Source organism: Rhinatrema bivittatum, chromosome 1 (genome assembly GCF_901001135.1).
Source record: "Rhinatrema bivittatum chromosome 1, aRhiBiv1.1, whole genome shotgun sequence".
Lineage (NCBI taxonomy): Eukaryota > Metazoa > Chordata > Amphibia > Gymnophiona > Rhinatrematidae > Rhinatrema > Rhinatrema bivittatum.
Window position 1 is genome coordinate 10,295,752 of NC_042615.1, and position 22,502 is coordinate 10,318,253.

Genomic DNA, 22,502 nt, shown 5'->3' on the forward strand with positions numbered 1-22,502 from the left:
TGCATATTCCTTGTGGATATCCCGCAAACCTGACTGGCTGGCGGGGACCCCAGGACAGGGTTGGGAATCACTGTGATAGAGTGAAAGAGATTGCTGGGATCATAGGGAAAAACATATTTTTAAAGATGCTTATGTGTAAATTAACCATCTGCATTGTTACAAATACCCATGTACAATTTTTATCAATAAAGCAAAACTATGTGGGTCTTTTTGCCTTGACTATTATCCCCAGAAATTACCCACTGTGATTTGCATCTGCTATCTCCATGGATTAATTTTCCATGAGAAATAATGCACATAATTTGATTATAGAAAACTATCCATATCCATATAGTAATTGACAGCAGATAAAGACCAAAGTGGCCCATCTAGTCTGCCCAGCAAATTTTTTAGGTAGTGAGAGTTGCTTCCTGCAGATGATCCCCACGCCTTTGGTTAAAGGTAGAATTGCCACTTCTTGCAGGCTAACACCCATGTCTTCTGTTAAGGGCAGTAACTCTGCTCCGTGGTAGTTACCCCATGCCTTCTATTAAGGGCAGTAATTGCTGCTCCATGCAAATTACCTCCATGTGTTCTGATAAGAATAGTAACTGCCACTTCATGCAGATTATCCGCATGCCTTCTGTTAAGGACAGTAACTACTACTCCATGCAAGTTACCCGCCTGTCTTCTATTAAAGGTAGTAACTGCTACCCCATGCAGGTTCCCCTCATGCCTTCTATTAATGGAATAACAGCTGCTTCATGCAAGATATCCTCCTTGCCTTCCATTAAGAGGATAACTGCTGTTCTCAGAGAATATAATCAAATAGAGACCTGGCATGGAAAACTTATGTAAAGGTTTCTAGAACTTTGACTTGCCATATTGAGCATGCCCAGCATGCCCTGTACCATGCATCCATGCGGGATCCCTCTTCGGTCTCTCTTTTTCCGCGGAGCTGCAGCAACATGATTTGTGATCTTCACTCTTTTTTGGTCTTTTTGGCCTATTTCTGGAAAACCCATTTTTCGCTGTAATACGATTTTTTGCAATGATAATTGTCTGCATTCAACACAGAGTCCCACTCAGTATTCCCCATAGTGTTCCTAGTTAATGTTTTCAACGTTTATTGATAAGTAACCTTTTGTGGTCAATTCCCTGCGGTGGCAGTGCTTCGGTGCCTACTAGCCATCGTCATCTGTTGCCATCGATTTTGATCTTGCCTCCCATTTATTTCATCCTGTCATGGCCATGTCTGGGTTTAAGTCGGTGCCAGAGGACCATGTCCATCACTGATCTTCATGATGACTGTGTACTCTGTTTGGGGACATCGCATGATGTCAGGGGTTGCTGTAAATGTGCCCAGATGACCCTAAAGGGACGTGGCCTTCGACTTGACAAGATGGAGTGCCTCTTCGGGTCAAAAAAGTCAGAGGGACCACGGATCCACACCGATGGACACTGAGCCATTTTCATTGATGGTTCCGATGGTGCCATTGGTGGATGGGGATCCAGATACCACAGGCTTCTTCAGGCCGAGAACTTTGGGGTCCTTGTCATCAGTTTTGGCACCAGGGAAAGACTGTGTTGAGCTTCGAGGGAAGCCACAGTAGCATCAGCATTCGGTGTCCATCCATGTACGCTACGGGCACTATGATGTGCCAGCTCATGATGTAATACCCCTGAAGCGACCCCATGATGAAGAGTGCCAGTCCTCCATCAGTGCCAGGGTCCGCAACTGTCTCCATCGGTCAAGATGCCAGCCACTGATATTCCTCTCTGTTCTGAAGAGGATCTGGTCACCCTTCCTTCCTCCCAGTTGGAGTTGGCATCAGCAATGTTTGAGGAGGAGCTTGAGAGATGAGTACAGCTGACAATCGAGCGGGTGATGCAGAACATCAGTCCTGAAGCACCAACAGCACCAGAGCCAGTACAGTCCATCTTGAAGCCACTGTTGGAGATTCTTCATGTGCTCATCTGCGCGTTACCAACCCAGCTGGCATCAGTTCCTGGTTTGGCGTCTGTGCCAGTCTGTCGTAGCCTCCCCCTACCGATATAGTGGTCATTGCCTGTTCCTCATAGGAGGAAGATACACTTAGGCCAGCTGAGATGCCGAGGCCTGCAGCCCCCTATCCAGCCCCATTGGTGCCTGCACCACTGGATGAAGGCCAAGCACACAGGGCCCCATCTCTTGTCAGTGAGGATGAGGGCCCCTATGACCCCTGGGTGGATGACACAGCGGAGTCCACCACTGATGGCCCTGATGGTCTCCCCATAGACCCTTCTCTTCTAGAAGAGTGAAGAAGGTCTCCACCTGAGGACCTAACCTTTGTAGATTTTGTTTGGGTCATGGCGGAGGCCATCCCTTTTCAGTTGCTGATAGCGGAGGGTGCCAGTTACAAAATTGTTGAAATCTTCCAGTTCATGAAGCCTCCTACAGAGATTGTGGTGGTCATGTTGCATGACATTCTTAAGGAATTACTGCTGAGTATGTGGCAACATCCTCTAATGGTGCCTCCCATATACAAAAAGGCTGATGAGGTTTACCTCATCCAGAATGCTCCCAGGTTTGATAAGCGCCAGCTTCCCCACCAAGCAATGGTAGTCAAATCTACTCTCAAAAGAGCCAAGCATTCTTGGACCCATTCCTAGCACGCCCAGGGAAGGATCACAGAGCGATGGATGCTCGTAGGAGAAAGGTTTTTCAGGGAGCCATGCTCATTGACAGGATAGCTACCTACCTACCAGCTCTACATAAGCCAATATGCGTGGGACATCTGGAAACAGATGCAGGAGGTGGCGGAGCAGTTGCCTCTAGCAGCAGCAAGACACCTTCATGTCGCTGGTGCATAAGGGCCTGGAGTGCTGAAAACATGAAGTCTGAGTGACCTGTGATGATTTTGAAATGGCATCAAGGGTCTCTGCAACAAGAATCGGCGCCAGCAGAATGCCATGACTGCAGGTCTTGGATCTCTGACCAGAGGTACAGGAAAGACTCACTGATATGCCCATGTACTAGGGAGAATCTCTTCAGAGAACAGGTGAAGGATGCTGTGGCCCAGCTCTGGCACTACATAAAAATCCTCCAACAACTCTCCACCAGCACTCTGTATCTGTATCTGTCCTCCTTTGCTAGAAGGTCAGCAAGATCAGGGCACAAGAAGTCGTCTTGCTTTTTTCGCTCCCATCAGAAGCATCCGAGCTCCCGTGGCTATCCCAGGCAGCAGAGAGCACTCAAGGCCCAGCCGGCGCCTCTGTCAACTCCAGGGATGGGGTTTTGACTGGGTCATAGGTAGCGATGGATCCGCTGGTCAGGGGCAGGCTGTGGTTCTTTGTGAACCAGTGGCCCAGTATAACCTCAGAAGAGTGGGCTCTCCATCAAGGGTACTGATTTAACCTATTGGGTGCCCCACCAAATTGTTCTCCGAGCCCATTTTGGGGGCCAGTAGCACATCAGGAGGTACTACTAATGAGCTTGCTTCTTAATGGCCAGAGCAGTGAAGCCTATTCCACCAGGGCAAAGAGGGCGGGGGTTTTACTCCAAGTACGTCCTGATTTCAAAGAAAACAGAAGGACTCTGTCCCATCCTAGACCTAAGGGCCTTGAACAGATTTATCAAAAAGGAAATGTTCAACATTGTTTTCCTGGGCACCTTGATCTCCCTTTTACAAAAGTGGGGACTGGCTATGCTCCCTTGATCTGAAGGACGTGTACACCCACATCAAGATCTTCCCAATTCACCAGAAGTAACTCCAATTCATGATTGGAAAACATTACTTCCAGTATCGGGTGTTACCATTTGAGCTCTTGTTGGCTCCACATGTCTTTACAAATGGCCGTGGTGGCAGCGCACCTCTGCAGGCTTGGGGGTACATGTTTTCTCTTATCTGGATGATTGACTGGTTAATAGCACCTGTCAGGCAGGGCCATCAAAACCATGCGCTTGACCATCTGGATGTTGGAGTCACTAGGGTTCATCATTAACTACCCAAAGTCCCATCTCAGCCTGTCGCTTCAGTTGTTCTTCATAGGAGCTCTGCTAGACACGGCTCAGACCAAGGCCTTTCTGCTTCGTCACCCTGATGTCCATCACGGCAGGGACTCAACAGAGTTAGCAGGTGTCAGCCAGGCACATATTGAAGTTGTTAAGCCATATGGTCGCAACCTTTCATTTCACTCCCTTGGCACGATTGTACATGCGCAAAGCTCAATGGACCCTGAAGTCGCAGTGGCGCCAGGCAGTGCAGAACCTCGAGAATCACGTCTGAGTCACTTCGCCTCCTCCAAGACTCCTTGTCCTGGTGGCGGGTAGTTTTGAATCTGGAATGGGGGATCTCATTCAGAGGTCCTCCTACCCAAATTGTCCTAACCATGGACTGTCGACCCTGGGCTGGGGAGCTCATGTAGATTTAATTTAATTGGGTGTTTTTGTATACCGGGATACGTTGGGAACATCATCTCGGTTCACAGATAACTTAAAAATAGCAACAAGCTTTATTTATTTTATTATTTATTTAATGTCTTTTTTTTATACCGATAGCCGTTCACACATCGTATCGGTTTACAATTAAACAGGAACCATTGGGCAGAACCCTTACATATAACATTGCAAACAGGTTAACTTTTGGGCAGGGCCCTTACATAAAACTGAGAACAGCAAAATCACTATATACATATCATCAAAACTATATACAATAGATAAGTACATAAATAGCCGAGTCAAAGTACAAAATTGATAGGCATACAACGTAATCCGAGAATTAAATCATAAGTCGCGTATCAGATTCTAGGAGAATCACTTCTTATTTAATCAGTAGGGATTTATGTAATGGGAGGTGATGTGTGGTAAGCTTGCTGGAAGAGCCATGTTTTCAGTTTTTTTTTGAAAGTGGGAGTGTATGATTCCAGGCGTATATCAGGAGGCAGGGAGTTCCATATAGAGGGGCCGGCTAGGGAGAAAGCTCTGTTTATAGTGGATGATAATTTGAAAGATTTGATAGGTTGTGCACGTAGGGTTCCTTGGAGGGCAGTACGTGTGGGTCTATTCGAGGTACGGGGGAGGAGTGGGGGGTTAATCCAATTCAGGTTAGAGTTCAACAGACTTTTGTGGATGATGGAACAGGCTTTATAGAGAATTCGAGAGTGTATAGGGAGCCAATGAAGTTCGATAAGTGTAGGGGTGATGTGATCTCTTTTTTTAGAGTTTGATAGTATCCTGGCGGCAGCGTTTTGTAGTAGTTGTAGGGGTTTGGTATGGGTAGCGGGGATGCCTAGAAAGAGTGCATTACAATAGTCTACCTTAGATAAAATGATAGACTGTAGTACAGTGCGGAAATCAGAAAAGTGTAGCAGTGGTTTGAGTTTTTTTATGGTTTGGAGCTTAAAATAGCATTCCTTAATGATAGATTTAATGAAAGGTTTGAATGTAAGATGGTTATCAATGAAAACACCAAGGTTGCGAACGTGTGATGGGAAACTTGTGGAAGAGTATGCAGGTGGGATGTCTGGGAGCGGTGGCCTGTTAGATATAATTAAAAGTTCAGTCTTGCTGGGGTTTAGCGCTAGTTGCATGTCATTTAGTAATTTGTTGATGGCTGAGAGACAGGATTCCCAGTTGCGAAGGGCAGTAAGGAGAGAGTCAGAGAAAGGGAAAATAAGTTGCACATCGTCCGCATAAATAAAATGCTTGATGTGGAGGTTAGTGAGGAGGGTGGTAAGGGGGAGCATGTATATATTAAAGAGGGTGGAGGAGAGTGAGGAACCTTGGGGAACACCTTGGGGAAGACTGATGGGGTCAGATTCATTGTTATCAACTAATACTGTGAAAAGACGATCCTGGAGATACGATCGTATCCAGGAAAGGGCATTGCCAGTGATCCCGATGCTCCTGAGGATGTTAAGGAGGACATCATGATTGACTGTGTCGAATGCCGCTGAGATGTCAGCATGGCAATCAGATAAGAAGAACCTGAGTCTGTACCTCTAATGAGGGTATCATGTAGAGAAAGTAGCAGGGTTTCAGTACTTAAGTGCTTTCTGAAACCGTGTTGTGTGGATGGGAGAATCTTGTTTTGCTCTAGGTGATCTGAGAGCCGTGAGTTGACAATTTTTTCAAGAACTTTAGCTAGGAGGGGTAAGTTAGAGACAGGTCTGTAATTAGATAAAGTGTCGGGGTCAAGATTAGGTTTTTTGAGTAGTGGTTTCACTACTGCTTGTTTAAGAACATTAGGGACTGTGCCATGCTCTAGGGAACAGTTAAGGATATTTGAGAGGGGTTTGGCAATCACCTCGGGGATAGCTAGCAGGAGTTTAGTGGGGATAGTTTCGGAAGGATGAGATGATGGTTTTAATTTTTTAAGGATGTTTTGTACTTCAAGAGAGGATGAAGAGTCAAAAGACGAGAGGGAGACTGGAGAGTTGATGGTGGGCAGATAGATATTGACATTATTATGTGAGAATTGTGCAGTGATGGAGGAGACCTTGTTTTTGAAAAATTGAGCTAATTCATTGCAGCGGTTTTTAGAGGGATTGGCTGGTAGTTGCGTGGGGGCAGGAGCAGTGAGGTCCGCCACCATGGTGAAAAGGGCCTTAGGGTTGTATTGCATACCATGTATCTTTTTAGCATAGTAACTACGTTTAGCCTGGAGGATGGAGTTTCTATATTCATGCATTCGCTGGTAGTATAAAGTTTTGGTTGCAGGGGATTGATATTTGCGCCATGACCTCTCAGCTGTTCTGAGTTGGATTTTCAGATTCCTAAGATCAGGCGTATACCAGGGTTTTCTGTTTCTACGGTTTGGGTTAATAGTTTTCGTTATAAGAGGGCAATGTTTGTCAGCAATGTTGAGGGTAAGATTGAGCCAGGTAGAGAAGGCATTGTCTGGGGATGAGGCGTCAATTTGGTTGTCTATGTCAGCGCATGCTTGTGAGATGGTATCTATATCGCATGGTTTGCGAAATTTAAAAGAAAAGGGCTGCTGGGGTGTGATGGGGGACATTTGCGGGAGAGAGAGTTTACAAAGAATAAGGAATAGAGTGAAGGTTAATAATAAAGGTTACAAAGAAATTCCAACAGGTAACACAGCAGGTATTGTAACGAGCTATTTACAAAGTGTACATTAAAGTGAGGTCATCGTGACTGATTGGAATAGGTATCAGAATGAGTATTGCAGTGAACATATTGTTGCGAGTGAGTTAAGGAAGTTAACATGAATGTAACAGGCGGCACATGAAAATCAGGTTATTAAGGTGGTAAAAGGGAGATTGTGTGGGGGGCTTAGGTGAATGCCTGTTTAAAGTTTAGATGGGCTCAGCATCCAGGGTCCTTGGTCTGCTCAGGAATGCTGTGGCCAAATCAATTTCCTGGAGCTCCAAGCAATCAAGTATGCACTTTGGGATTTCAGAGATCGGCTATCCAATAAAGTTGTCCTTATTCAAACCGATAACCAAGTAACCATGTGGCATGTCAATAAACTGGGAGGTATGGGATCATATCTCCTGTATCAGGAAGCAGTCCAAATTTGGTCATAGACCCTGTCCCATGGGATGGTGTTCAGGGCTATGCACCTGGCTGGAAAGGCGAATGGTTTAGCGGACAGAGTCTTGCCTTCAGATCCCACAGGTGGTCTCTGAACTCCAAGGGGTTGCGGATAGGCTCTTCCACATCAGGGGGAGCCCAGATGTGGATCTCTTCATGTCCCCTTGCAACAGAAAGGTATCTTGTTTCTGCTCCCTGTACAGGACAGACAGCAAATGAGGCTCAGATGCCCTTGCCTGGCATTGGGGCGAAGATCTTCGGTATGCGTATCCTCTGATTCCCTTAGTTGGAAAGACATAAGAACATAAGAAGATGCCATACTGGGTCAGACCAAGGGTCCTTCAAGCCCAGCATCCTGTTTCCAACAGTGGCCAATATAAGTTACAAGTACCTGGCAAGTACCCAAACATTAAGTAGACTCCATGCAACTGTTGCCAGAAACAGCAGAGACTATTCTCTAAGGCAACTTGATTAATAGCAGTTAATGGACTTCTCCAAACCTTTCTTAAACCCAGTTTCACTAACTGCCTTAACCACATCCTCCGGCAACAAATTCCAGAGCTTAATTGTGCTTTGAGTGAAAAAAGAATTTTCTCCGATTTATTTTAAATGCGCTACTTGCTAACTTCATGGAGTTCTCCTCTAGTCCTATTATCCGAAAGAATAAATAACTGATTCACATTTACCCATTCTAGACCTCTCATTTATTTTATAGACCTCTGTAATATCCCCCATCAGCCGTCTCTTCTCCAAGCTGAACAGTCCTAACCTCTTCAGCCTTTCCTCATAGGGGAGCCATTCCATCCATTTATCATTTTGGTTGCCCTTCTCTGTACCTTCTCCAGTGCAACTATGTCTTTTTTCCTATTGTGTAGACCGAGGGACTCAGAACCCAGTGGGTTATGCTCGACGGAGCAAGCTTACGACACAGTATATATACCCCTGCAGTGACCTCAGCCTGCCAATATTGTCTGTCTCCAGCAGATGGTGGACATGCATCTCCCTATGGGAATTGTTTCAAATTTTGGAAGGAGAATAAAAAAAAAAAAGCCCCGCTCTCCTGTGGTGATACCAGATGGTCAACCCCCCCCCCCCGTTGAAAATTCCCGAGGTGATGTCCATGGTCCCTCAGATGTGTGCCTTGTTCCGGTAGCTGGTTTTTGCCAGCGTAGGCTTAACTAATTGTACAGCTTAAAGGCAGCAGGTGCAAGAAGCCAATCACAGCGATGAAGACAGATGCCTTCTCCCCCCGCAGCCGGACTCCGTCTCTGTACCTAGCTGGTAAGGACTGAACTCCTATAAGTTTAAAAAAAAAAAAAAAAGACAGTGTAGAGGGATTTTGCAGAACTTCCTCCTGTCTCCGAGCTTAGTGGGCCATTCTGACGTTTGTTCCCGCTCCCTTGGGGGAACTGGGCAGTCTGGCAGGTTGAGCAGCCCTTGTGGGCTAGGCCCCGCGGTTAGGCTTTATCCTGCAGCCTATGTGGTAGGCTGCTGTGGTGTTTTCGTGCACTTCTGTGCATGTTTGACCGCTCTCTACTGGAACATCGGTGTGCGCAGTGCATCCGGCTGTGCATATGAGCTGTGTGCTAAGTTTTGGATGTGTCTCTTGTCTGCACATTTTTCAAGTGTATTGGCGGAGCGCCCAGATTTGGCCGCACAGTTTATGCGTAGTTTTTGCAGCGCCTATTCTGGGGAATTTTTATGCGCTTGAAATTTTTCAGCACGAGCCGGCTGGACGCACATTCTCCATCGGCTGTGAATTAATGACACTGGTGAACAAGAAGCCTAAGTGCCATTCTTTCTGTATTGCCTGCCATTTTCGGGCATCTCAGCCCGGAGTGCCCTCTAACATGTGTCAGCGCTGTTTAGAGGCTCAGGGGGAATTGTCCTCTTCTGATTTTACTAAGCCTGGTTCTTTCCAACCTGATGATGGTCTGGCTAAGGATTTATCTGGTGGAACACCGGACCTTGGTTCCTCCACGGGAGATGGCAGCTCAGTGGGTCCTGCTCCAGTACCTTCTGAATTTGGCCTGGATCCTTCTGCCTTTTCTTGGGTAGAGATTTTTCAAGGATTGAAATCCTTTCTTCAGGAGTAGACCCCGACTAATCCTGTTAGGTCGGATTCTCAGTTGGTGGCCCCTCACTCTTCCAGTCCTATGTTAAAGCACCGAAGCACACCTCATTTAGCTGCGGGTATTCCGGAAGGGAATCTGGAGGACATCGATGATAAGGCAGATCCTGACTCCCTGGAAGTTGGACAAATTCCTCCAAGACTAGAACCATATCTGACCATGTTGAGGTTCTTTCCTAGAGATGAATTGCCGGCCCTGATTTCCCATACCTCGAAGATGCTGGGTGTTTCTGGAGCAGATTCCATGTCTGAGCCAAAGAAGAATCCTATTTTGGTTTCTTTGCATGAAGCCTCTTGTTTTTTCCCTGATATGGAAGCCATTCAAGAATTGATTGATCTTCAATGGGATGCTCTGGAGGCAAATTTTAGAATGCCTGTACCCCCCCCTGGATCCAGTGGTGAGAGAGCGTTGCGTTTTCTGAAAGTGGATGTGCTTGTCTGTGCTGTCTCTAATCAGACAACTATCCCTATGGAGGGAGGAGTGGCCTTGAAGGATGTACATAAGATTTGAGGTCCATCCTTAAGCAAGCCTTTGAGGCAGTAGTGATGACTTTACAGATAGCTTCCTGTTGCATCCTAGTGACTTGCTCTTATCTGCTTCTCTCTTAGGAGATTGATGATTCTGGAGTGAGTTCCAGAGCAGTTATGGAGTCCGCCGCTGCCTTTTTAGCAGATGCAGGCTGCGATTTAGTCCGTATCTCGGCTAGAGAAGTGGCTTCGTTAATAACAGCCAGGCATCCACTGAGGCTGCGGAATTGATCGGTTGACGTGACCTCCATAGCTAATCTTACATAAATGCCTTTTAAAAGCTAGCTCTTATTTGGGAGCGAGTTGGAAAACCTGACCAGTAAGTGGGACAGATCTCTGGTTCCCCGGTTACTGGAGAATAAGGAGTTGCAGCACCCCTTTGGTATAAGGGGGTAATCTCAGGGGTTCCAAGTAGTTCCCTCCCTACAGAGGGTCAACCTTTCAGAGGACTCAGCCTTTCAGCAGGTCTCAATCCTTTCGTCCCAGATAGCTCAAGCGAGTAGCAGGCTCGGGTAGAGGTTCCTCCTGAACCTTGGAATGAAGGTTTGCCAACCCACCCTCAGGAACAAGAGATGGGGGATGCCTCTCTTTTATTAGAGGTGGGTCGAGATCACATCGAATTAGTGGGTCCTGGAGGTGATATGAGAAGAATATGTGCTGGAATTTCACAGAATTCCTTGCGATGTGTTCATGGTGTCTTCTTGCCACTCCCTGCAGTTGAAGCAGACAGTGGAATCTACGCTATTAAGGCTCCTCAGATTGAGGGCTGTGGTTCCAGTGCCTATGACTCAAAGTATGGGGTGATATTCCATTTATTTTGTTGTGCCCAAGAAGGATGGCTCCTTTAGTCCCAATCTGGATCTCAAGGGTGTCAACCATCATTTGCGAGTGACTCATTTTCGCATGGAAACCTTGTGCTTAGTGATGATGTCTGTGCAGTCAGGGGAATTTCTGACCTGCCTGGATCTGTCTGTGGCCTACCTTCATATTCCCATCCAATTGGAGCACCAATGTTTTCTGCATTACATGGTGTTGGGGGCACCATTATCAGTTTCATGCACTGCCTTTGTCTAGCCACTGTTCCCAGAACTTTTTCCAAGGTTATGGTAATAGTAGCGGCAGAGTTGAGGAACGATGGAATCCTAGTACTCCCTTATTTAGACGATTGGCTGGTTCGAGCCAAGTCTCTGTAAGAGAGCCACCTAGTGACCCGCAAGGTGATCTTGTTACAGGAACTCAGTTGGGTGGTGAACCTGGCCTAGAGCACTCTTCAGCCATCTCAGTTGTTGGAGTAATCTGGGTGTTCGGTTTGACCCAAGGCAGACCAAAGTTTTCCTACCAGAAGCTCAGATTCAGACGATGTCACAGGTGCGTCTTTTGGTGAACACTATATGCCAGTCACTGTGGTCCTATCTACAGGTACTCAGTTTGATGGCAGCAACCTTGGAAGTGGTGCTTTGGGTGAGGTCGCATATGCATCCTCTTCAGCGCTCCTTGCTGTCTTGTTGGAACCCGCAGTCTCAGGACCATTCAGTTCGGCTCCACTTGCCAATGGAAATCTTCTCTCATCTCCATTGGTGGTTACAAGAGGATCATTTGAGAAAGTGTGTTTCCTTGACCTCCCCGAACTGTTTGATACTCATGATTCATACCCCTCTCATAGGTCAGAGCAATCTCCCTAGCCGGACCAAAAATCTGGAATACAGTACCTGAAAAGTTAACACTCCAGCAAAATTTGAAATCTTTCAAGAAGGAGGTAAAAACTTGGTTATTTTGCAAGGCCTTTGAGGGAGAAACTCAATGATTAGATAGAATATGGATGCAGGACAGATGAGGCAAAATCAAGTTTTAATTTTACTTTATTTTATTGTTTTACTGTTTGTCTTTTACTATGATTAATTTTGATTAATTTTGATTAATTTTATTTTTATTGTAATTTGTTTTATTTTGTGATAACTGTTTTATTGATTAAGATTGTATTTTGTTTTATTTTATGTAACTTTTTAAATTATTTATTTATGTAAACTGTGATGATGGTATATTCCGAATGATGGTCTATAAAACTTATAAATAAATGACTGATGCGAGTCTCCAGGGTTGGTGAGCTCACTGTCAGGATTTAACGGCGCAAGGATGCTGGAATGCCAAAGAATCCCTCTGGAACATCAATCGCCTGGAAGGCTGGGCGGTCTGGTTGGCATGCTTGCAGTTCAGCCACAGACTATTGGGTCAAGCGTTCAGGGTGATGTCAGACAATGCAACGACGGTGACTTACATCAGTCAGCACGGAGGAAGCAAGAGCTAGCAAGTGTCGCAGGAAATAGACCAGCTTATGGAATGGGCGGAAGGACATTTCCAGATGAACTCAGCCTTTAATTGCAGGAAAAGACAACGTAGGAGCAGACTTTCTCAGCGGGGAGAATCTGGACCCAGCAGAATGTGTATTGTCAGATGAGGCATTTCAGCTGATAGTGGATCGCAGGGGCCTTCCGTTGTTAGACCTGCTGGCAACTTCTTGCAATGCGGAAGTTCCTGGATTCTTCAGTCACAGAAGAGATCCGTGGTCCCTGGATATAGATACTCTTGTGCAGGTCTGGCCGGAAGACAAGCTGATTTATGCCTTCCCCCCATGGCCAATGTTGGGCAGAATAGTTTGCAGGATCAAGGGCCACAGGGGATGGTGCTCCTAGTGGCACCAGATTGGCCCAGGCGATCATGGTATGCAGATTTACGAAGACTCGTGGTGGAGACTTCCTTCGTCTTCTACCACACAAGCAACTGTTGCAGCAAGGACCTGTCCTTCATGAAGATCTATGTTTGTCTTACGGTTTGGCCCTTGAGAGGGCTTGCTTTTTGAAGTGTGGATATTCTTCTGCAGTGATTGCCACTTTCCTCCGCACTCAAAAGTTCTCCACACCTTAGCCTATGTGCTATTTTGGAGAGTGTTTGAGGCCTGGTGTGAGGATCAAGGTGTTCTTTCACATTCAGTTAAGATCCTGCTGATTTTGGAATTTTTGCAGGATGGGTTAAATAAAGGCTTAGCGTTAATTACTTTAAGGTACAGGTTGCATCTTTTGCCTGTTTCAGGGGCCAGGTGAATGGTGAATCCTTATTGTCTCATCCTGATGTGGCCCATTTTTTGAAGGGAGTGAAGTATCTTCAGCCTCCCTTGAGGTAACCGGTTCCATTGTAGAGTCTTAACCTTGTGTTGTATTTCCTGGTGGACCCTACGTTTCAATCGCTGCGTAGCCTTTCCTTGTGGTTATTGACCTTGAAGACAGTGTTCCTGGTGGTGATATGTTCTGCGCGTCGACTTTCCGAGCTTCAGGCTTTGTCTTTCCGGGAGCCGTTCCTTCAGGTGATTCCAGGGGTGATACAACTCCGTACTATTCCCTCCTTCTTGCCTAAAATCTTGGATTTTCATTTAAATTAGTCCATTTCCTTGCCGTCCTTGGATAAGGACAGAGATGCGGAAGGGTATTGTATCTTGTGTCCCTTGAATGTCAAGAGACATGTTGTGCGGTATCTGGAGGTTTCTAAACCTTTCCGAAAGACAGATCACCTGTTGTACTTCATGATGGAAAGAAGCAGGGCTAATCAGCTTTGCGGGCTACAATAGCTGACTGGATTAAGGAGGTAGTCACGGCCCAGTGTATATGGAGGCTGAAAAGCCATTGCCTACTCAGGTTAGGGCTCATTCCACTAGGGTTTAGGCAGTGTAATAGGTGGAGGTTAGATTGTTGTCGACAGTGTGTAAGGAGGACTACGGCGACAAACTGTGACGTAGTCCTCCTTACACACTTTTTCCAGGTTTTATCATCTGGATATGCAGGCCCGGGAGGTTACAGCCTTTGCACATGCAGTGTTCACTGGACTTTGGGCAGCCTTCCACCCTATTCAGGAGTTGCTTTGGTACATCCCACTGGTTCTAAGTCCATCTGTCTATATGCTAGGAAATGGAGAAATTGCTTCCCTGATAATTTCATTTTCCTTAGTTTAGACAGATGGGCTCAGCTTCCCACCCTCAGCTGCTGAATGTATGTGTAAGTGGTCATCCTGTGGGGCTACGTGTCCCAAAGGATTACTGGTAAGTGTTCATCCAGTCCCTAGACTGGGGTATGCACATTCATTTCTTGAGTTCAGTGTTTCTTGTTGGTTGAGTAGAGCAATGGATGACTGTTTTTAATCACTTTTTTGCTAGTCTGTCCACAGTTGCTTTTGAAAAAAATACTGTCTGGCTGCGGACACCGCAGAAACGCATATACTGTGATGTCAGCTTGTTCCGTCTCCATCTGCTGGCAGGGGAACATAACCCACTCAGTCCATCTGACTACACTGAGGAAACAAAATTATCAGGTAAGTAGTAATTTCTCCTTTGAGATATGGCGACCAGAATTGTACACAGTATTCAAGGTGCGGTCTCACCATGGAGCAATACAGAAGCATTATGACAATTTCCGTTTGATTCACCATTCCCTTCCTAATAATTCTTAACATTGTTTGTTTGTTTTTGACTCCTGCAGCACACTGAGCCGATGATTTCAGTGTGTTATCCACTATGATGATTAGATCTTTTTCCTGGGTGGTAGCTCCTAATATGGAACCTAACATCATGTAACTACAACAAGGGTTATTTTTCCTGAAATGCAACACCTTGCACTTGTCCACATTAAATTTCATGTGCCATTTGGATGCCCAATTTTCCAGTCTCACAAGGTTTTCCTGCAATTTATCACAATCTGCTTGTGATTTAACTACTCTGAATAATTTTGTATCACCTGCAAATTTGATTATCTCACTCGTCGTATTTCTTTCCAGATCATTTATAAATACCGTATTTTCCGGCGTATAAGACGAGTTTTTAACCCCTGAAAATCTTTTCAAAAGTCGGGGATCGTCTTATACGCCGGATGTAGTCTTAAAGGGCGAATATTTGCTGGTGTATAGGACGGTGTAAAGTTCGCTGCGTAGGGCAACGGGAGCCATTTGTGGAGCGCTGACCTCTGTGCTGCGAGGATGGAGCAAGCAGCTTCAGATCTTCTCACCGCCACCCCTCCTTGTTGCGTTCTGCTTTGCAAGGGAAGGCAGCGTGCCTTCGCTCAAGTCACTTTCTCCTCCCACCAGACGCTGTAAAAAAGTAAAAAACGTTTATTCTCCGCTCCCTCGCTCCCCGATTGGCCGGTGCTGGGGAAAAGGGGCTTGCTTCGAAGCAAGCCCCTTTTGCCCAGCACCGGCCAATCGGGGAGCGAGGGAGCGGAGAATGAACTTTTTTTTACAGCGTCCGGTGGGGGGAGGGAGTGACTTGAGCGAAGGCACGCTGCCTTCCCTTGCAAAGCAGAACGCAACAAGGAGGGGTGGCGGTGAGAAGATTTGAAGCTGCTTGCTCCGTCCTCGCAGCACAGAATGAACTTTTTTTACTTTTTTACAGTGTCCGGTTGGGGGGAGGGAGTGACTCGAGCAAAGGCACGCTGTCCGATTGGCCGGTGCTGGGCAAAAGGGGCTTTTGCCCAGCACCGGCCAATCGGGCAGCGCGCCTTCGCTCCTCGAGTCACTCCCTCCTGCTGTGAATGTTGGAATGCGTTGGAAGAGGGGTAGTCTTATACCGCGAGTATATTCCAAACTCTGTATTTTAACTGAAAAAGTTGGGGGGTCGTCTTATACGCGCAGTCGTCTTATACGCCGGAAAATACGGTATATTGAAAGTTCCAAGTACAGATCCCTGAGGCACTCCACTGTTTACCCTTTTCCACTGAGAAAATTGACCATTTAATCCTACTCAGCATTTCTTGTCTTTTAATCAATTTGTAATCCACAAAAAGACATCACCTCCTAACCCATGACTTTTTAGTTTTCTAAGAAGCCTCTCATGAAGGACTTTGTCAAATGCCTTCGTAAAATCCAAATACACTACATCTACCGGTTCACCTTTATCCACATGTTTAAGATTTGTTAGGCAAGACTTCCCTTGGGTAAATCCATGCTGTGCTCCATTAAACCATGTCTTTCTGTATGCTCTCTGATTTTGATCTTTAGAATAGTTTCCACTATTTTTTCCAGCACTGAAGTCAGACTCACCTTCTTAGTTTAAAAAATTAGAAATTTTCAGAAAACCAGTTGCATAGCTGTAAAAATAATACCTGTGTAAGAGTTGAGAAAACTGTAACTAGTAAAATATAGAGTTAACCCTAGCTCACAGCATGTTTTGGAAATGTTTATAAATGTTATATTTCATGTGCTACTGTAGCTTTAAAAGATAGTATACACTTTGTTTTATAGAAGTTATGATCGAAGCTCTAGAAGTTTGGATCAAGAATCTCCTTCAAAAAAAAAGAAACTGCAAACATCTTCTACACATTTACTTGCTGGAAAGAAAGTGCCAACATCTCTGCAGGCCAAGCCTAGTGACCAGGAGACCACCATATTTTACATTCCTGGAGTTGATGTAAAGGTAAACTGTCTTTCCTAAATCAAAGTGAGCAGAAAGAAACGCGTTTTCTTCCAGTGAAGGAACACATGCGAGTCATGTGACGTGCATTACATATGTCTGTAGAGCTTTTGAGAAAAAGCGTTTTTTTTATACTTTCAGTTTGTATGGGCAGGAATATATCTCCAGACCTCGACTGTTTTGTATTTTTGCATGGAATGCAATTGATTATGAAACAGGATTTAGAATTGTTAAAATGCTTTGAGCCTGATTGATAAGTTTGATTTTCATGTTATAAGCTACTTTGTCTTTGAGTTGGAGAAAAGCGAATACAAATGTTAACAGAATAGGATCTCAGAGTTTGGTTTAGACCAGGGGTGGCAGACTCAAGTCCTCAAGAGTCATAAACAGGTCTTATTTTCAAGATATCACAATGAATATGCATAAGACAGATTTGCATGCAGATATGTCTTCTGCATATTCATTGTGGGTATCCAGAAAACCAGGCGTGTTTGTGGCTCTTGAATACAGGAATTGGCCATCCCCTAGTCTAGGTATTTTTTATAGCCATTTCCTTAGCTAGCAAAGAATCATTTTTCCCCTGGCGAGTTCATGACGGTGCCAGTCTATCCTCTCATTCTGGGTGCAGTGAATGTGGAAATAATCCTGCTTCCTGTTTGTTCCCCAGATCAGTCCAGACAAGTGGGGTTTGCATCCCCACCAGCAGATGGAAGCAGAGAAAAAAAGATTTGAGGCACTGCTACATATCTGAGAGTGCCACCTGCAGTCCCTCAGCATTTATCTGTCTCCAGAAGATGGCAGAGGTGCAAACCTGAAGTCAAGTTTAGAAAAAAATAAGATAAATAAATATAAATTAGAGGAAAGGCAGGAAGAGACAGAATCTTCAGCAGTAGCTCCCTGAGGTGCTAGGTACCTTTGTGGGCCATCCCTCAGGTTGAGCCAGGCAAGCGGGGGGTTGATGATCCCTGAACTGCTTTTGCCTGCATCATCTCGGGAGCCTGATAGCCAGGGGTCCTGGCACCCTCATCCCCCGGAAAGGCTCCTTCCTGTGGTGGCAGTCAGCAACAGGAAAGTATTTAGTTTTTCCTCTGTGTACAGTGCTAGGCTGTGACTCCTTTAATAAAAAAAGAAGAAAAGGGAAAGGAGCAGGAGCAGTGGCTAACCGTTTTCCTTGCAAGTGCTGCTTGTGGCAGCGATCATGGTGGGGAAGTGGGGGTCCCGGAATTCTTCAGGAGAGATTTTTTGGGCTGTTGTGGCATTTGCCTGTGAGGCGCCTTGAGCAGATGTATTAAGGTGTATTAAGAGGTGGGCCGATGGCGTCGCAGCATGCAAAAGGTTTTAAGTCTTGAGGATCGCAGGGGCAGCAGTTACTTCTTCCGTACTTTGCTGCAAGTGTGTCTCGGGAAATGAAGGAACCTCCACAGGAGCCATGAGTGCTCGGAGGGTCACTCAGTTGTTGGGGTTGGCCCATGGCTCCTGTGGGGGGGGACAGCTCAGACGGTGACATTCCAACAAGCTTATGGCAGTGAGTCAACAGCAGCCGCAGGACACAGGGATTCCCCGTCCTACTTTCTCCTTCATGGGGCTGCCCTCACGGGAGGCGTTGGAGACTGGGAGCATCCAAAATGGATGACCTCGCAGAGGAGTTCTCCACAGACTTTGTGTTGCTCCTTCACAGGGCTTATTTGGCCAGGTGGGGAGCGGGGGGAAGATGGCCCCTGGAAGGAAAGCTGCAGTAACCCTTGAGATCCTGGATATCCCTGGCTGGGGGGGTCCTTCCTTCATCACCTGGGTTTAGCACATCCTTCGAGGAAGGAAGAGGATCAGGACTCTGATAACCCGTTTGTGGCAGAAGGTGATCCAGAGGAAGACCTCTCAGCGGGTGATCCAGTGGCTGACCCAGGGACGAACAAGGATGGAGGTGACCTGGATGAAGCACTGGTGACAGATAGAGACGTTAGATTGTCAAGGCTCCTCATTCCCCAGGTCTTGGTGGAACTGTGGATTAAGGTCATCCAGGAAGATTTGGATAATGAAGGGGTAGATCCGGTGCTGGACAGCCTAAGGGGACCATCAGAGGTGTTTCCGTTGCTCAAGAAGGTGAGGAAGCTGGTCAACTGGATTCTCTGGAAGCTGGCTTGAATGTCAGTAGGGTGATGGTGAAGTTGTACCCTTTAACTGAGGAGACTTTGGAGTTGCTGAGGCTACCTAAGGTGGATGTGGCTGTCAAGGAGGTCATCAAAAATACCAGGTGGGTCCACTGTATGGAGAAAGCAGGAGGGAGGTTGTCCCTGTTCTACAAAGAGTGGACCAAGATTACGTCAGATCAGTACGCTCTAGAGGTGATGAGAGACAGTTTCGTTTAGAATTTTATCATCCAGTTAGGGAAGCATTCATGGTGTCCCATTACATATCATTAGTATCCTTCAAGGATACATTTCTCTGAACTATGCACTGCTGAGTGACTGTCTGCTTTCCCCCTTGTTCTAGTTTAAAAGCTGATCTATCTCCTTTTTTAAAGTTAATGCCAGCAGCTTGGTTCAACTCTGGTTAAGGTGGAGCCCATCCTTTCAGAAAAGTCTCCCCCTTCTCCAAAAGTTTCCCCATTTCCTTCCAAAACTGAATCCCTCTTCCCTGCACCATCGTCTCATCCACACATTGAAACTCTGGATCTCTGCCTGCCTCTGGGGACCTGCACATGGAACAGGGAGCATTTCAGAGAATGCCACCCTGGAGGTTCTGGATTTCAGCATTCTACCTAAAGTCCTAAATTTGGCTACCAGAACTTCTCTCCCACATTTTCCTATGTCCTACATTTGGTGCCCACATATACCACAACAGCCAGCTCCTCCCCAGCACTGTCTATAGTCCTATCTAGGTGACGCGTGAGGTCTGCCACCTTCGCACCAGGCAGGCAAGTTACCAGGCGGTCTTCACGTCCACTAGCCACCCAGCTGTGTACACTTCTGATAATTAAATCACCAACTATGATGGCCGGCCTAACCCTTCCCTCCTGGGCAATAGCCCTGGGAGATTTGTCCTTAGTGCGAGAGGACAATACATCACCTGGAGAGCAGGTCCTTGCTACAGGATCACTTCTTGCTACACCAGGGTGATATTCTCCAACTGGGAGACCTTTTCTGATCCAAGGCAGCACTGAGGCTGCCAGACTGGATTTGAGACTTGGCTACTAGGTCCCTGAAGGTCTCATCAATGTACCTCTTTCTCTGCCTCAGCTCCTCCAAGTCTGCCATTCTAGCCTCCAGAGATCGGACTCGTTCCCTGAGAGCCAGGAGCTCTTTGCACCAGCTGCACACATACAATCTTTCTCCGGCAGGTAAAAAATGATACATGTGACACTCAACGCAAAAGACTGGAAAGCCCCCCTCTTGCTGCTGGACTGCTGCCTTCATCTTAATTTTGTTGCGTTCCTAGTTAAGTTTAGAATACTAAGGGAGTTGGAGTTAGAGTACTTTAAATTTACAGGTGAATTTACTAATTAATCAGCTAGGGCCCTACAAGGGGATGATTAAACTTTCAATAAGGGCTGGTACAATAGTATGATTTAGATAAGAGCCTGATTGATTTTTAATGAGTCTCTGGCTTGCTTATTATTTCAGGGGTGGGCCCAAAAAACAGCAAGGCAGGCGATCTAACAAAGCCATGAGGAAACAACAAAGAAGTAGATGCCCAAGAAAGTCTTTGCCAAATCTTTACTAGGTGGAGACATATAATGCTAGTAAAAATGCCCAACTCAGGCCGAGTTTCGCCACATTCCAGTGGCTGCCTCAGGGGCTTAGATTTGAAAACACTGAGAAAATCAAAAAGCCATCCGCAGTATAAACATATCGTAAATGAAGTGAGTAGTGCTTAAGCATCTATCAGTCCCATTCGCTAATGGTGCCGCATACGTTATCCTGCAAGTCTACGCGGATCGTCTCCCCTCTCATCTGCGGATGTTTTTTTTATTTTCTCAGTGTTTTCAAATCTAAGCCCCTGAGGCAGCCACTGGAATGTGGCGAAACTCGGCCTGAGTCGGGCATTTTTTACTAGCATTATATGTCTCCACCTATTAAAGATTTGGCAAAGCCTTTCTTGGGCATCTACTTCTTTGTTGTTTCCTCATTGCTTATTATTTCAGACACACTCAAACTCTAAAGAATATATCCCACTATTTCACCTTTTCTCCAAACTTTTATAAGTCCAAAGATTTCCCAAAGCTTTACTTACCAATCCTCTTCAACCACCATTAAATTGATCTGCATTCAAAGAATTGAAGGGTGTGAGATTCGCATGCCATTAGGCACACCCTTCCGGTCCTCTTCTACTGCAAAGGGTGCGGGGCCTCTGGAAGCTGGGTCTGTGGAATTCAATCCCTGGATCGATTGCGGTGACCTCTGGACTCCCCTCCTGGGGGATGCTGGGAACGGTATGCTGATGAGCCTTCCGGTCCTCTTCTACTGCAAAGGGTGCGGGGCCTCTGGAAGCTGGGTCTGTGGAATTCAATCCCTGGATCGCTTGCGGTGACCTCTGGACTCCTCTCCTGGGGGATGCTGGGAGCAGTATGCAGATGAGCCTTCCGGTCCTCTTCTACTGCAAAGGGTGCGGGGCCTCTGGAAGCTGGGGCTGTGGAATTCAGTCCCTGGATCGATTGCGGTGACCTCTGCACTCCTCTCCCTGGGGATGCTGGGAGCAGTATGCAGATGAGCCTTCCGGTCCTCTTCTACTGCAAAGGGTGCGGGGCCTCTGGAAGCTGGGGCTGTGGAATTCAGTCCCTGGATCGATTGCGGTGACCTCTGCACTCCTCTCCCTGGGGATGCTGGGAACGGTATGCAGATGAGCCTTCCAGTCCTCTTCTACTGCAAAGGGTGCGGGGCCTCTGGAAGCTGGGGCTGTGGAATTCAATCACTGGATCATTTGCTGTGACCTCTGGACTCCTCTCCCGGGGGATGCTGGGAGCTTTTTAGAAAATTTATTCCAAAATCAACTTACAATTAACAAAAGAAAAAATCTTCACATGTTCACCAGGAATAGAGCCTTCTCTATAGCAGGACCAAAAGAATGGAACTCTATACCAACTTACTTAAGTTCAATCAGGGACTCCAAATCCTTCAAAAAAGAACTTAAGACATGGTTATTCAGACAATCATTCACAGACTGAACTGGATAACCATACTCTGTATATCAAAACTCTCTCTCTGTAACAACCATAATTTTTATTTCCTCTCCACCCTGCCTTACCTTTTACTTCATCTCTCCTCTAATTCCGCCTTATATTATTTTTCTCCCGATTTCCCTTGAACCTTTACTTCCTTTTACCTAACCAGCCCATCTTTGAATAAATTGCTCTCACACACCTCTACAATGTTACTCCTATACAAACTACCCCATTAACCAACTTCTCCTGTTAAATATCAGCAAGAACAATTTATAAGTCGTTTTTCTTTAAATATGTTCTACTCTATTCTACTCTGCTTTTGCCAAGATGTTAATTATTATTATTTTAATGTTTATGTGTTATGAAAACGTTTTATGTATGAAGTTGTTTCACTGTAAACCGGAGTGAAGGCATTCTGCTATACATCGGTATAAAAAAGAATCTAAATAAATAAATTTTCAACTTCAACATTGTCTTCTTAAGGATCCTTAAATGAGATCATCAACATAAATTAGTCATCTTCCAAGCATCTTATTTGCACTGTAAACTGTCTCCTGTAATCATTCAAAAACTCTGACCTAATCTGACCACAACTACCTATTTGTTATTTCTCCTTTCTTATTCATGTGTTAACTTCTGTCTCTCTTATTGGTTATCGCAATCCCCCCCCTTCCCCGTTCATTGTATTTTCTCTTATTTTGATGTAAACCGATATGATGTAACC

General features: G+C 45.9%; 1 protein-coding gene across 1 annotated transcript in view; it reads left to right on the top strand.

Moving 5' to 3' along the window:
- KIAA1109 (KIAA1109 ortholog) overlaps positions 1 to 22,502 on the top strand; it is a 590,259-nt gene that overhangs the window by 453,973 nt on the left and 113,784 nt on the right. Inside the window, 1 exon segment of the mRNA XM_029584454.1 lies at positions 16,452 to 16,623. Coding sequence (XP_029440314.1) covers positions 16,452 to 16,623 — 172 coding nt within the window.